The sequence below is a fragment of the Panthera onca genome, chromosome F2, assembly GCF_046562875.1.
Source record: "Panthera onca isolate mPanOnc1 chromosome F2, mPanOnc1 haplotype 2, whole genome shotgun sequence".
NCBI lineage: Eukaryota > Metazoa > Chordata > Mammalia > Carnivora > Felidae > Panthera > Panthera onca.
In genome coordinates, this window is record NC_138356.1 from 80,439,654 (window position 1) to 80,454,916 (window position 15,263).

The 15,263-nt window shown below is 54.6% G+C and overlaps 1 protein-coding gene across 19 annotated transcripts in view; it reads right to left on the minus strand.

Moving 5' to 3' along the window:
• The window catches only part of PTK2 (protein tyrosine kinase 2), a 257,923-nt gene that overhangs the window by 36,903 nt on the left and 205,757 nt on the right, over positions 1–15,263 (minus strand). For 18 of the 19 annotated variants that reach the window (XM_078441853.2, XM_078441844.2, XM_078441846.2 and 15 more), the window contains one exon: positions 1,507–1,618. In XM_078441853.2, coding sequence (XP_078297979.1) covers positions 1,507–1,618 — 112 coding nt within the window. Of the gene's footprint in view, positions 1–1,506; positions 1,619–2,322; positions 2,447–15,263 lie in introns of those variants that run through there. The other variant, XM_078441861.2, reaches the window with a different exon arrangement.

Consider the following 15,263-nt stretch of genomic DNA (forward strand, 5'->3'; position numbering starts at 1 on the left):
CAGGGCCGCGGAGGCGGGACCTCAGGCAGCCTTCACCGCATCCCTGAGGGCGAGGGATGCTAAGACCCTCGCTTCACAGAGAGGATGGTGAGGCTGGGAACGGGGAGGCGGACTGCCCAGTCATCAGAGCCCCATGTGAAGAGATCCACTTGGCCCTTCGGCCTGAGGAACTAGCTTCCAGACTCTCGTGCCTCCCAGGCCCGGACCACTGTGCTGTGGCTCAGTGTATATGCAAAGCGGGAGGGCCTTACATGCTGGGATGAGGGGCTCTCAGTTCTTCTGTGGGTGACAGCAGATCTATCGTTAACTCAGGAGACACGGAGGTGCACTGGTTTCGCTCTCACTCAAAGGAACACCAGTCGAAGGTGGCGTTGGCCCTCCTCCTCTGGGCCTCGGTTTTTCTACTTGTTCAGGAGGCTGGACCAGGGAACCCTCCACCTCAAAACTTCTGAAGAACTGTGTCAATACCCATAGTCCCCTTAAATGTGTGATGTTTACTATTACACAGTTGAAAATACTGACCAAGAAAACAGAAGCTTTCAGGCATCGTTAAAAGTTGGTAGAATGTTTAAATAGTACTTTGCGCTATCAGATTTCTGAACGTTTTTCAAAAAGAAAATGAAATAATTGCCAGTATCTGCGTATGCTTTTAGCTCATCGAACAGAAGGTAAAGCCTACCATCTATTTAAATTCCAGAAGACGTTCTGAACTGGATTATTCATGGCAAGTAAGCCACTGTGCGAAAATACCTTTCTTTCAAAAGCAAAAGGTATCTGAAGAATTCTCAACCGCGTGAGAGGCTTTAACGGCCAACTATGAGCAGAGCCCGGCCACCACCGTTTGGCTGAGCACGGGGGGGTGGGGGGTGGGGGTGCCTCGGTGACCTCGCAGGGCCGCAGGGCTTGGGGGAGGGGGACAGGCGAGGCCCGGGGGTGCAGCCAGCAGATCCTGACCTGCAAATGCGACGCCTCCGGCTCCCGGCCAGGAAGGCGGCCGCAGAGAGCAGGTAGGCGGCGCGTGTGCACAAGGCTCGCAACCAAACCCAGCCCCAGAGGAAGGGAATTAGGGACCACGGGACTCAGTTTACGGCAGGGCGAAGCGTGGAGCGTTCAGGGGCCTGGCTTCGGTCCATCTGAGGTCTGCATCCCGGCTCCATCCTTCGCATGCTCCCTGACCAGGGGAAGCCCTCCTCCACGCCTGGCGTGCTCACTGCAGTCTGGGGGTGGGGGTGGGGGTGGGGGTGGGGGTGGGGCGAGCCGAGGAGGAGCCTCTGAAGACCGCGTCTAACCTCACACAGGGCCTCCAGCCGAAATGCAAACCAGGGAACGAGTGCGGTGAGGGTAACACGCAGGGAGCAGGGAGGCAGGCGAGGGGAGAGGCGTGACACTGGCGGCTCCTGGGACACCCTGACGCCTGGGTGCCTCCCACAGACAGCAGCTGCCTGCACCGGCAGCCTCGAGAGTTAGCGGGAGCGATGCCAGAGTTGGGGGAGGGGCCCCTGCTACCTTGGGTGGCGCTTCGTCGGACCCTCCGGAGTCCCAGGACACTGTGACCTGTCTTCGGGATTCCATCCTCATTCGTTCTTCTTGCTGAACCTTCTCCTCCTCCAGGATGGTGCTAGAGAGACAACACACGGTTCAAGGGGAGCTGACAGCCGGAGCGAGCGGGCACACACCAGGCCCCCCACCCCCGGGCTGATGTAAGGAGCGCCGGCCGGCCGACGAGAGGGCAACGAGGACGAACGGGAGAGCCGATCCGGTCTCTAAGGCTAGAGGAGCCCCGGTCCCGACGGCGAGCCCGCTTTCAGCACAGCCGCAGGGGAGAGAAGGGCAGCGGGTGAGACCGGAGAGACCGGAGAGCTCGTGGAAACCCAGAGGAGCGCCAGGAGGGGAGGTCTGTGAGCAGAACGGCACGGCCCCGAGACACCCCGAGCAGCACTTGCTCGGGCACGGCCACGCCTCGGGACGGGCTCCTCACACGCACACAGGCCCCCACCCCAGCGCGCCGGGGGACAATCCACAATCCGGCCAGTAACCTCCCCAACTCTCAGCTTTATCTCGTCGGGAAAACGAGGCCACGGGCCGCCGGTGCCGCCGCCTGCCACGCCGAGGCCACCTGCCGCCCCGCCTGGCCCCGGCCCCCATCCCCACGGGCCGCCGCGGCTCCTGAGCCGTGGCCGCCAGCCCGCACCCCGCCCGGAGCAGCCGCCGCGAGCCTCACCAGCTCCCCGGTCCACAGCGCCCGCCCCCTCCCCTCCCGCCCCCCCCACCCCCGCCCCCGGGGCTCGGTGGGCAGCAGGTCCCCGAACCCTCGGTCCTCACCGGGCTGCGGCTCCCTCCCGCACGCCTGCGGCCCCCGGCTGCTAAGAATGACGCTCATTCACGGTTTCGAGCCTTCTGGCAGAGCGCAGTCAATAACCACCCAGAATTACTCATGAAAGAGTGAGGTCAGCTGCACAGACCCTTTCCAATCTGGGAATCTGCTCAACTGTTTCAAAAAGACATTCCTGCCTGATGGGAGGCTGGAGCGGGCTGTTTCTCACACAAGCTAACTCATGCGATCACCTTAAAGTCAGGAAAGCACAGAAATTCATTTCATAATTGCTCTGAGTCAGCAAACCATTACTACAGACGTGAGGGCTTTTTTTTTTTCTTTTAAAGGCACGGGAATGTTTTCCTCACTGATGACATTAGTGCGTTAGAGTAAAAGCTTTCGGTCCCAAGATTCCACTCCCTCTTGAAAACATGAGTGTGGTTTCCTTCGTGCTCCAGCCAGACGATCACGGCTTAGAGAGGAGCACGGAACCCGAAGAGCACTTAAGAGTTAGCTTCACCCTCCAGGCTGGCAAGGGGCGTGCCGAGCCGGCACTGCCAGGAGGCCGGCCCTGGGGCTGAAGGAGGCCAGAACCCTGGTCACGATGCACCGCCAGCATGCGTCCGCTCGCCTCCTGCTCCCACTGGGCTGAGAGCTGCGACCTGACAGCCCGTTGTCTTGCGTCCAGAATCAGCGTAGACGTGGAGCATCGCTGTGCGCACGAACGACGACGAGGCACAGGGCGCCCGGGGGAGTCAGTCCGTTAAAGCGTCCGACTCTCGATGTCCGGCCGGATTCCTAGCAGTGCTGGCTCGGCACACCCCTTGCCGGTCTGGAGGGTGAGGTCACGATCTCACAGTTCGTGGGTTCAAGCCCCAGCGCAGAGCCTGCTTGGGATTCTCTCTCCCTCTCTCTACCCCTCCCCTCCCCTTCTCTCTCCCTCTCCGCTCCTCCCTCATTTGTACTCTGTCTCTTTACCTCTCTCTCAAAATACTGAAAACAATGAGAGGTGAGTGGGTGAGTGAAGCCACAACCAGTAGAGTCAACTTGCTGAGCGGTCAACAAGTTTCCAGCCCTGTACTGTCCACAGGGAAGGAGTGCAGGCCACCTTCTTTCAGATGGCCACTGGGAACCGGAGTCCAGCCTGGGGCCAGTGGCCCGAGAGAGGAGCTCCCCAGGGTTAGTTTGCACCCTGCTCTCATCCAGGGCCCTCAAAATAAGTAACAGACCCCGAATCAGAATTTCCAAACATTTCACAGTTTTTAACGACTGAAAAACCCATAAAAGTCAAGGAAAAATCTTTTTTTTTTTCCCCAACTTCTTCAAATAATTAAAATACGGGCAAGCTCTGAGGTGGCCAAGCAGGACATGTTCTTTAATGCCACAGGAACTGCATTTTAAGTAGGCCCCACTGAGGCAGTTTATTTCATAAGGCTTGTTTTGTGATATGGGCCACCCTGATCTTAAGGTTACCGTTCCCCCACAAAAACTTCCAGAAGGTCACGTGAGGTCCCTTGCCATGGGAGACCCTCTCAGGCTCCGTCCACCCTGGTTCTTCCATCCACATCCGCTCTCCCCCACTCTCTCCGAATCCTTCACCGTAGCCCTTTGACCACATAACCACGTATGCGATTTCACTGCTCCGTGGGATCTGGACTGTACGTGTCCCACCGCTGTCCTGTCCATTTACAGCAGGTGCACGTGGCAGGCAGTGCGGTATCTCTTTAACCGAACCCGCTAGTCACGCCCCTTGTAGGGCAGCGGTAACGGGGAAGAGTCCTTGGATCCCGGTATTTGGTTCTCATCCCGAAAATCACATGTCAGAATGCTTCTGAGAAACCGTCACTTGTTGCTCAGAGTAGTCAAGAGTATAAATAACTCATAAAAGATCTGTTTTTACAGTGGGAAGGCTAGTCCATAGACGGAGTAGGCGTGCACACGGAGACATTTCTGGGCCGTTCTCTCCAAAGCTGCGGCACAAGCCCGAGCAACAGGCTAGAAAGCGCAGAGGGTCAAGGAGGTCAAATTTAAACATATTTTCCCAAACTGCAAATATCTTTAGTAGCAATACATTCCATGTGAAAGAGTCGGGCCGCCTGCTGTGAGCTGGCAGGGAGCCCCACGGTCTCCCCTGGGAGGCCAGTCTCTAGGTCTCAAACTTGCAAGCGGATGAACGAGTGAGGGCTTGGGCTCTTCCTTTACAGACATCCGAACGCGTGCCCATCGACCAGCCCCACTTCGTGAGACAGGTGTGAAAGGAGAAGGAAGTGCTGTATGTGATGTTTCTTTTATTTTTCCACTTCCCTCCCAACAACAGAAATGGTCCTCAAAGGAATCGAGTCCGATTCCGAGGACAGAGAGCGTGGGGGGGCTGCCGACTGTGCTCTCGTGGTCTTGCGCCCTCCGTGAGCAAGTACGGCGAGGTCTGATTACATTTCCATTCTGGAGCAACACAATGTGATTTCACTTCTGAGGCATTTTCATGGAGGGGAAAGGAGTGGTCCAATGGGTTCCTCTCCTTCCAGGACTGAGCTAAGACACAGAAACAAATCTTCAACCCAGACTGGGTTCGGAGTGAAGAAGGGCCATCGGTCCTGCACAGCTGATGGCCGAGCCGTCCAGGCTGTCCAAGCAGAGAGCGAGGGCCACAAGCTGTGGGCTGCGCCTCTGCTGGCCCGTGTGGCTGCAGGTGGCCTCGTCTTTTTCAGCGCGTCTGCTTATTCCTAAATGAGACTAGTAGTGTCTGTCCCACCCATCGTTAGGGTGGGGAAACAAAGCATGCGGGGGGAAATCAGTAAAACTTTTAAGTAGATGTCAGTCAGCTCCGCACTTTTTCACCTGACCTTCTGCTACTAGGAAAGAAAGGAGATTTTCTGTTTCGTTTCTGCGGCGTTTCTCGTGTGAATGGAGGCACTACCGTTCTCTCCTCTGAAGCTACACAACATTTCTTCTTTTAAGTATAGGAAATACCCTTTGCTTGAATAACGTTATTTTCAAGATTGGGCTTTGATCACCTCAACACAAAATCAGTCTGAGTTTATAGGCTACTTAGGCGAATCTGGAAAACATCCAGACTGAAAGGAAAAAAAGCCAAGAGGGAAAGAGCTCGTTCTGGCAAGTTCTCAGGAATACCAGTTTTGAAACATGATCTCCTTTAATTACCCAACACTGCCTCACCACAAAGGAATGGAATTGACCTTTTTTTTTTTTTTTTTTTTTTTAACAAATTTTATTTATTTTTGGGACAGAGAGAGACAGAGCATGAACGGGGGAGGGGCAGAGAGAGAGGGAGACACAGAATCGGAAACAGGCTCCAGGCTCCGAGCCATCAGCCCAGAGCCCGACGCGGGGCTCGAACTCACGGACCGCGAGATCGTGACCTGGCTGAAGTCGGACGCTTAACCGACTGCGCCACCCAGGCGCCCCGGAATTGACCTTTTAACAACAACAACAAAAACCCGGCTGATATCTTTGCAGAAAACAAGTCTGGAGACTTTAGATGAAACTGAACTGTGTATCTGTAAGTGGCTGACTGGGGAGCTAAATGCAAAACCTGCAGTGGTACAGCGCCTGCCTGGGCTCTTCGTCTCTTACAAACGGCAGAGGAGCCTGGACGTCTGGTTTCACGAAGGCACCAAGACTGCGTTTCTCTTCGTGTTTCCCAAACTGCAGGAAATAGCGCACTTTTGTTTGCTTGTGGCACTGCTCATCTCAAAATGGTTTTCATAGAAGGGATTTCTACTGAAATCTTTCTTGGGGCACCTGGGTGGCTCAGTCAGTTAAGCCTCCGACTTCGGCTCGGGTCATGATCTCATGGTTTGTGGGTTCGAGTCCCTCGTCGGGCTCTGTGCTGACGGCTCAGAGCCTGAAGCCTGCTTTGGATTCTGTGTCTCCCTCTCTCTCTGTCCCCTCCCCTGTTCATGCTCTCTCTCTCTCAGATAAACAAACATTAAAAAAAAAGTCTTTCTTTAAAAATCGTGACCTCTTTCTGTTTCTGGCAAGTCTGCCCAGCTCCTATTGGACCAACACTCATGCGGACAGTGACTATGGGCTATGGACCTAGGACAGCACAGGAGAGCAGCCCACAGCAGCCAGACTCTGAGGGGGCTGGCACCATGGGGGCCATTCGCCAGAAAGCAGGCCCTAGTCTTATAGATTCTGCCCAAATCTCTAGCTGAACCTGGAACCACGCACACAGGACAGGCCCTGAGCAGCCCCGCTAAGGCTAAGAGAACCGAACTGAGACATAGGCTACTGCCCACAGCATGGGGAGAGAATCTGCGATCCGAGACCAGCCTAGCTAATTGCCTGCTAAAACACACAAACCATTCTCCAGAGGAATATAACTGATTTCAGAGTTTCTGCGATCTATCACTCACAATGTCCGGTGCACAATCTCTATATACAAATAAACTCAAAAATACTCAACATACAAATAAACATGAAAGTGTGATCCATTCTCATGAGGAAAAAACAGTGTAAAAGACGCAACTCCAAAGACAACTCAAGGTTGGAATTAGCAGGCAGGGACTTTGAAGAGCTACTGCATTCAAGGATATAAAGGAAAATCTGTTCATAATTAATGCAAAGATCAGAAATGTCAGCAAGGAAATAGAAACTGTAAGAAAGAGCCAAATGAAAACTCTACAATGAAAAATACAGTATCTGGAACGAGATCGCTGCAGGATCGAATGACTGGTAGGGTGGAGATGACAGAACAGTTAGGCGGCCTGAAGATGAATCAATTCAAACGATCCAATCTGAAGGACTTGGAGAAAAAAGACCGGGGTTGGTGGGGGCGGGGGTGGGGGAGAAAAACAACACCCTGGGACGTGAAGGATGCTATCACGAGGAGTAACAAACACGCAATGGGAATTTTAGAAGAAACTGAAGCAGAAAATACCTGCACGAGTAGTTGTGAAAGTCATACACTTACAGATTCAGGAGTGTCAGGGAAGCCAACGTACGATCCACACAGAGAAAACCACACCCGGTGCATCCTCGTTAAACTGCTGAAGTCCAAAGATGAAGAGGAGCCCGTGGAAGCGGCCAGTACAGAACGACAGAGCACGGACAGAGGGATGGTTTCTTTCCCAAGGAAGTCCCCTGACTTCTTACTAGAAAGAACAGAGGTCAGGAGGCAGCGCAAGAACAGCTGTAACGCGCTGTCAAGTCGGAGCTCCACTCCAGTGAGATGAAGTTCAATTCGTTTTCAGATAAGAACCCCAAAACTAACGGAATTCACCACCAACAGACGTACACGGGAAACGCTCAAGTTCTTCGGGTGAGTGGGAAACTGAACGGAAGACGCCTTGCTGGGAAAGAATGAAGTGCACTGTGCAGAGTTAAGCACGAAAGGCTGTTTCTTTGCTTAAAATACTAGCTAACACACACACACACACACACACACACACACACAATCTCATTCTGAGAGGTCACTAACATTCACACATGAAACCTATGGCATCTAGAGCACGAAGGAGCGAGGTGGTGGCAAACGGGTCTTCTCGGCTGCCAGGACTCGACCCCAGTAAGCACAGTCCAGTTGCTGAGTCAACTCGAAGGAGGTGGGGAAAGTGAAACGTGCATGTTGCCATCTCCGGAGCCATCACTACAACTAAGCGCGGAAGGTACTGCTGAAATGCAGGTGTGGGGCTTAGAGAGAGAGGTGTGGGAGAGAGGCCGTTGTCCTCCAGGTGCCGAACCCTCAGCCAAGGACAAATGGACCGAGCACAGGGCGCTTTTGCTTCCCTCCGGGCTGGGCTTTAGCCGCGTGTCAATCTGTACCCGGCACAAAGCCAGGGTTTCTCCATCTGCTTCCTGCACTCCTCCGTCCGCCACCTACACAGAAAGGGAGACCTTCGTGGCCGCTCTGCTGTCCCCTCACGTTCTTAGGGATGATGACCCCGGAGGCAAAACTGGCGCCAGAGACAGGACCGAGGGCAAGGGTTTCCATGTGGGCTGGGAGGGCAGCACTCCGACCGGACGGGGTCACTGTGTGCACGACCGACACATAACGCCTCATCTGGTCGGAGGCCTCTCCTTACAGGTCACACAGGAGGGGGAAGACCACGGCGCGTGGGGGGATCCAGGAGGCTGGGAGCAGTCAGCGACCCGGCCAGGCAGGAGGGCACACCGTGGCCGATGGGCAAGAAAGAGCCCTGGTCTTGGAGGCAGGACAAAGGGGCCCGGTCTGAGCTCTGCCCCTCGTGAGCCGCACAATCCAGGGCAAGTCACAGGACTTCCTGAGCCTCGGGCCCCTAAGCGAAAAGGGAAATCGCTACTCGTTCTCAAGAACCGCTGTGAAGTCAGGGGCGCCCGGGTGGCTCAGTCAGATGAGCGTCTGACTCCTGACTTCGGCTCAGGTCACGATCCCAAGGTCGTGGGATCGAGCCTCATCTGGTCGGAGGCCTCTCCTTACAGGTCACACAGGAGGGGGAAGACCACGGCGCGTGGGGGGATCCAGGAGGCTGGGAGCAGTCAGCGACCCGGCCAGGCAGGAGGGCACACCGTGGCCGATGGGCAAGAAAGAGCCCTGGTCTTGGAGGCAGGACAAAGGGGCCCGGTCTGAGGTCTGCCCCTCGTGAGCCGCACAATCCAGGGCAAGTCACAGGACTTCCTGAGCCTCGGGCTCCTAAGCGAAAAGGGAAATCGCTACTCGTTCTCAAGAACCGCTGTGAAGTCAGGGGCGCCCGGGTGGCTCAGTCAGATGAGCGTCTGACTCCTGACTTCGGCTCAGGTCACGATCCCAAGGTCGGGGGATCGAGCCCCGCGTCAGGTTCCATGCTGCGCGTGGAGCCTGCTTAAGATTCTCTTTCTCACTCGTGCTCATTCGCTCTCTAAAATCAAAAATGAAAGTAAAAAGAACTGCTCTGAAGTCAAAGAAGGAAATAGGCATGAAAACGACCTCTGCAGCCGTGTAAGTACAAAAGACTAATTTTTATGAAATGCACATTTAAACCTCACTGGAAATCCGCTCACACAAAACCAAGCTGCGGAGGTGTAACGATACACCCTCGTGTGGGCAGGAGCCAAGGACGGGTCACGAGGAGCCTCACGGAAGCAGTTAAGACACACTTAGCGCAAAAAAGGTCAATGTCGTACCAATTCCTACTAAATTGCAATTTACTCTTGACTTTTTAAATTACTGGTAAGCCTAAGGATGAAAAAAAGAAAACCCAACAAACAAAAAAACCCCTGAAGTTCAGACGCCGTGAACATTTGAAGATGTGTGTAGGATGACCTGAGAAACTGATTACTCTTCTAGATAATATCTAGACCCAACAGGCTGGCGAGGGAAGGATACAGATATGATGACTAAGGAGAGATTCAGACACCACCTTTGAAAGGAATTTTGGAAGCAAATACAAAACCACTTAAGAAAATACACAGAGAAGTGGCACAAATACCTTGAATCATCAATCAGACCCAGAGCTTTTAATTTAGAGTCCACTTACTAGGATAAATGAAGACTCAAAAAGGATTAAAAAGGCTTGTATAAGACACCGTTCACGGGTTAAAGGTGGAAGGTCCACATCTCTATGACACATCTGTGAAATGTCGTCATATTCGGTATGTGGATCACGACAGCTAACGCTCTTAAATCCAGGTGACCAGACTTCTCTCTGAAGTACCTGGTCGCTCCTCTGTGCGCTGAGATGCCCAGGTCCCTTCCAGATCTTCGGGAGCCGCTCTGGTGTGACCAGAGCAGCGGTGACAGGGCGTGCGCCCACCCCGAGCCTCACACAGCCCGAAGCATTTCAGACAGTTTCTCGTGACCCTGAAAACCAAGCTGGGTGGGACGTGGGACCCTGCTCCTCCAGGGAGGCAGGGTCACTTGCCCAAGATCACGCAGCCTTCTCAAATCCCTTCTTCGGCTCTGACCTTCCTAACACAACACTCACCACTCTGAACAGCAGGGTGAGCTCCCGTCTGTGCCCGCACCCGTGCAGGTTCTACCTCCCCGAGCACCGGACGCACGGTTCGTGTCCGGGTTGGGGTGGGGGAGGGGGCAGCCTGCAACTTCACTGGAGTCGATGGTCAGACGTGGTCCGAAAAACATGTAATAAATCCGCGGCCGCAGCCGCTCCAAGCTGTTACTTCCTAACCGGACACATCTCTCACAGGCCAGCTTGCTTGACAAAGTTCAAAAGCAAACACGACCACATTCTCAACCTGACAGCCCGCCCTCCCCTGCCCCCAAGGCCCGCGCTGCAGACGGCCTCCAGTCACCCCTGCGGGGCCTCGTGTGCGACTTCCACCACCGCTCCGCGCCGTATCTGGGGCCCCAGAGGCCCACGCGGCACGTGCCGCACACTCGGGAGGTGACGGGACAAAGATTCGATGCCAGCGCCCGGCGGCCATGCGGGTGGTGGGCCTGCACACGCCAGGTGCTGCCTCTCCCTCTGGGGAATTTCTCTGGTTCCGACTGAAAACAAGTAAGAGAATCACAGGAGGAGGATTCCTTCGAACACTGTGGTTCTTTCTTTTCTTCCTTCTTTCCCCTTTTTAACTAAGCACTGACCACGTGCCCACAGTCGCGGTCCCAAGGCAGAGCGCGACAGTGCACATACGGATATCTAGCCGTGTCTCGGGTCAAGGCCTGGCGCGCCCGGGACTCAGCGGGCTCACTGCCCAAGCTCGGCCCTCCAGCCTCCTTATTTGTGAACGGGCGGTGGTGACGTCACCTACGTCTCCAAGGACCATGAGGACTAAGATGACCTAACGTGTGAGAGTTCAGGGCACAAGACCTGGCAACGGAAAGCACTTAGTAGATGCTGGTTCCCGATGGCACCACTATGGAAGCTGACTGTAGAGGGCAGAGACCGGCCATCAAGGAACATGGTTTGCTTTAAGAGGTCTTCCTGAAGACCACAGCGATGGAGACCAACTCAAAGCACGGAGCGCCTTCCCCAGTGACACGTATTGGGTCAGCGTTCTTTCAGGGAAATGGTTATGTTCTTTTACCACTTATATTCTTTTTTTTTTTTTTTTTTAACGTTTATTTATTTTTGAGAGAGAGACAGAGTGCAAGCAGGACAGGGGCAGAGAGAGAGAGGGAGACAGAATCTGAAGCAGGCTCCGAGCTCCGAGATGCCAGCACAGAGTCCGACGTGGGGCTCCAACTCACAAATGGTGAGATCACGACCTGAGGCGAAGTCAGAGGCTCGACAGACTGAGCCACCCAGCCGCCCCTCCCGCTTATGTTCTTTTGCCTAAACATCATATGTGAAAACAGTGAGCATAGAAACATGGAGTCGTTTCCAAAGGTTTAAAAAACCATTATGTCTGGGGCGACTGGAGTGCTCGTTCACCGCTGGGGGCAGCACGTTGTATCGGCTCCGGAAAACCAGCAGGACCTACTGACCCTACACCTGTGCACGCCCGCTGACATTCAGAGACACGCCCAGCTGGCATTCCTGTCCCTACGCTCACCAAAAAGACACAAGAGTGCTCTGGGCAGCCCGGCTGGAAAGCATGTACATTCCCAACAGGAGGAGGGATAAACCAGAACACCACAGAGCGAGGAGAAAGAGGGGCAACTGCCTGAATAACGCGGATGGTCTCCAACTAACTGCTGAACGAAATAAGCAACGAACAAAAAAGCACACACTGAGTGATACCACTGACATAAAGCTCAAAGGCAGGCAGAGCCAATCCACGGTTAGCGGTCACCCTCGGAGGGTGAACTGTCGTCGGAAAGGGCTGTTTTCTTATTCTGCATGTTGGCTGCGTGGGTGTGCCTGACTTGTGACAAACCAAAGAGCTGTTTACTTCCTGGCATGTTTATACGTTCACATCTTTGCATGGCAATAAAAAGTTTAAAAGATACAAAAATCACGGTGTGGAAGTTTACACTGGAATTTTATTGGCGTATTGCCCCCATTTGCCAAGAAAGGACTTAAGAAAGTCCACATGAACCTCACATGCCTCCCCAGGCTCAGCTGCCAACAGGCGACCTTTCTGTGTGGCGGCACAAAGCCCTGGGCCAGGCCGGGTGCCGGGGGAAGCGTGAGCTCCGGGAGGGCAGACACTGAGGCTGGGACTGCAGTTTCCTCGGCATGTGGGCTACTGAAGAACTAACTGAGCTACCCAGGGATTAAGTGGTGCTTTCATTCAAAAACTGCTCCGTGCACCCTTACAGCCTGTCAGTCAGGACATGCGTGGCTCGGTGCACACTGGGGTCATGTTCACTGCAGGTCCCCGGGAGTGCTTCCACTCGTTGACAGGCCACCCGCAGGTTCCCGTCCCTGTGCTTCTCTGGGGGTTCACATCCGTGAACAAGAACGCAGGATGTACGGAGGACAGACGTGGGAGTCCTGGGGATCCACCCGTGGAAGTGTGGCCCGGGACTGTCTGACTCGGCGGGGCGAGGCTCATCCCGAGAGCCTTTTCTCAACACACAGGGAACAACAAACACATGGCCCCAAAATGCATGCAGTCCACGGTAATTGGAGTTCATTCGAGGTCTTTTCTTTTAAGGTCACGGAGAATGGGATTCGGGAAACGCTTTTAACTGACCTGGAGTAAAGACTCCCGGGATTTACTACTTCGTCAAAATCTTTGATACGATAAAAACTGCGTAAAACTCGATAAAAGAATCTATTTAATCATTGTGACGTACTGTGACCTGTAAGTGTCCAAGATCTATTATATATGAAGTTAACGTTTTTTGGCCTCTTTGGGAGCCATATTACACACGTTCAAGATGCAAAGTTAAACTCCACTTCTGACTGAACAGAAACAAACAGAATTAACGCTCAACAACCCGTGTTAACTGGGCGCAAGAGAGCCAGAAGTCATAGTCCAGGCACAGTATGTATTTTGTGTGTGTGTGTAGGAAATCATTATATTTAGTTCTACAAATTCACCTTGCAGAGTTTGGGGAACTACTTTTCCTAATGCAGCAGTCCTTCAGTGAACGCTGATGTGAGCTTTCACGCGCAAGGCCATGATTGGAGCGTTGTGCGGGCCCTACTGTGCGCAGGCCCCTGGCCTGCGGGTGCGGGCAGCACCGAGGCGAGTATGACGATCCCTGCCCTCAAGGAGCCTCAGTCTAGTAGGGCTGGGACATACTAGACTGTGAGCTCCTCGAGGGCAGGAAAGGTGTAGTCCTCCTGCCCCAGAGACCGGGCCCCAGGCTCAGCCCTCGTGGCGCCCACGGTGTTTGTGGAACGGGCTGAACGCGGGCGCAGCCGTCTGTGGCAGCACAGGGGGAGCACGACAAGAACAGAGTGCTCCGGAGACTCCGCGGGGGAGGCTCGTCAGCTGTGGAGCCGCTGTGCGAAAGAAGGCGAGAAAGATGGGCAGGATTCCACCAGGTGGAGAAGAGGGCATCCCAGGCCGAGGGGGTTAGTGAGGCCACCGTGTGAGAAAGGGGCAGGGTGGAAGGAATCCTCAGTCTATTCTGGAAGCCTCCACCTCACATGGGACGGGGGGTGGGCGGTGGGGGTAACAGGAACCCACTGAGGGCCGTTCCAGTGAGGGAGCTGCTTGTCTGCAGTGATGATTCCTAAGATCCGCTAAGGAGCTCTGCCGGACAGACGGAGGGCGGTCTGGGGGAGGGGAGGGGTCTGAAGACACTGTGTCGAGTCTCCCCAGCTGCGCAGCTGGGGGACAGTGAGGGATCAGCGCTCACTCCAAGATGGAGACGAGGAAAGGTACCTTTGTAACCTCCAGAAGGCGAGGGCCAGGGGCTGCCCGGGAGGCAAGGTGACTGGCTGGCTGTAGGATGAACAGGGGCCCAGCAGCCGTCTAAAAGGCGGCTTTGGGACTCGAGAGAAACGGTGGGACGGAAGCTGCAGACACAGAGGCGAGAGTTAAGACGGCCCAGGAAGCGCACTGAGAAAGGAGGGCGGCCCAGGACGGACATGTGCTTGGAACTCATAGCGTCGTGGAAGAGCAGCAGGGTGGCGAGACAGAGGAGGAGTCTGGGAGGCAGGGGGAGGGACCGGTGTCACAGAGGGGAGGAATTCTGAGGACAGAATCTGTCAAATTCGAGGAAAGATCAAGGAGGAACAAAAAAAAGTATGAGCGAAACATGAAACAAAGCACATTCAAAATCCAGCTCTAGCAGTGAGAGCACGAATCATTAGCTGTAGGACAGTCGAGAAACTGGAGACTTTTAGCCTGAAGAGAGGCGTCCGGAAACACTTGAAGGACTGTCACGTGGAAGGCAGAGCTGAGTTGTTCTGTGGGGCCCGACAGGATGGGCCCAGGCCCGCAGGGGAGCGTCACGGGGCCCCAGGAGGAGCCCCTCGCAGAGCGTGCTTCTCGCTGTACGGGACCTGCTGGCCCGTCTGGTCCCCTGGGCTGTGAACCCTGGGGGCGGCTTGTGCTGTGTTCACCGCTGAATCCCCAGAACCTCACTGACAACGAAGGAGGCGCTTAGCCAAGAATTCCTGACTGGACGAATGTCTTACGTCTCTGCCAGCAGCCTTACTAATTCCTCCCTGAAGCACGCTCCTCCCACGGAGACTTGTCTGGCGAGCGGACTCGCCTGAAGACGGGGTGGGGCTTCAGGCACTGGGGGGTAAGGATGGGCCGGAGGCACTACCAGGACCTCTTGGATCCTGACACTCGGTAATTTTTATGAAAAAAACCTAAAATACACCAAAATTTTAAAGTTCGCACACAAAATAGAGGAAGCGTGAAACCGGTGAAACAGCACACGTTCAACCACGGTGTTGGTTACACAATGAGGCTCCCCGTGGGTATGTATCACGTGACGATATCTTACTGCTTACAGTGCTAAGTTTCAGTCTAGACTTCAATTCGGCAACTGTTCACTGAGCACGTATCAGACCCCTGTGCCGGGGCCGCAGAAACGAGCACGACGCGGTGATGCCCGTCGAGAGCGCGGAGCCTGGCCGGGGACCAGACACGCAGATGCGGAATCCTCAGGCCAGGTGGCAGGGTCCGCTGTGGGCAGACACCCTGAGGGGCCCCG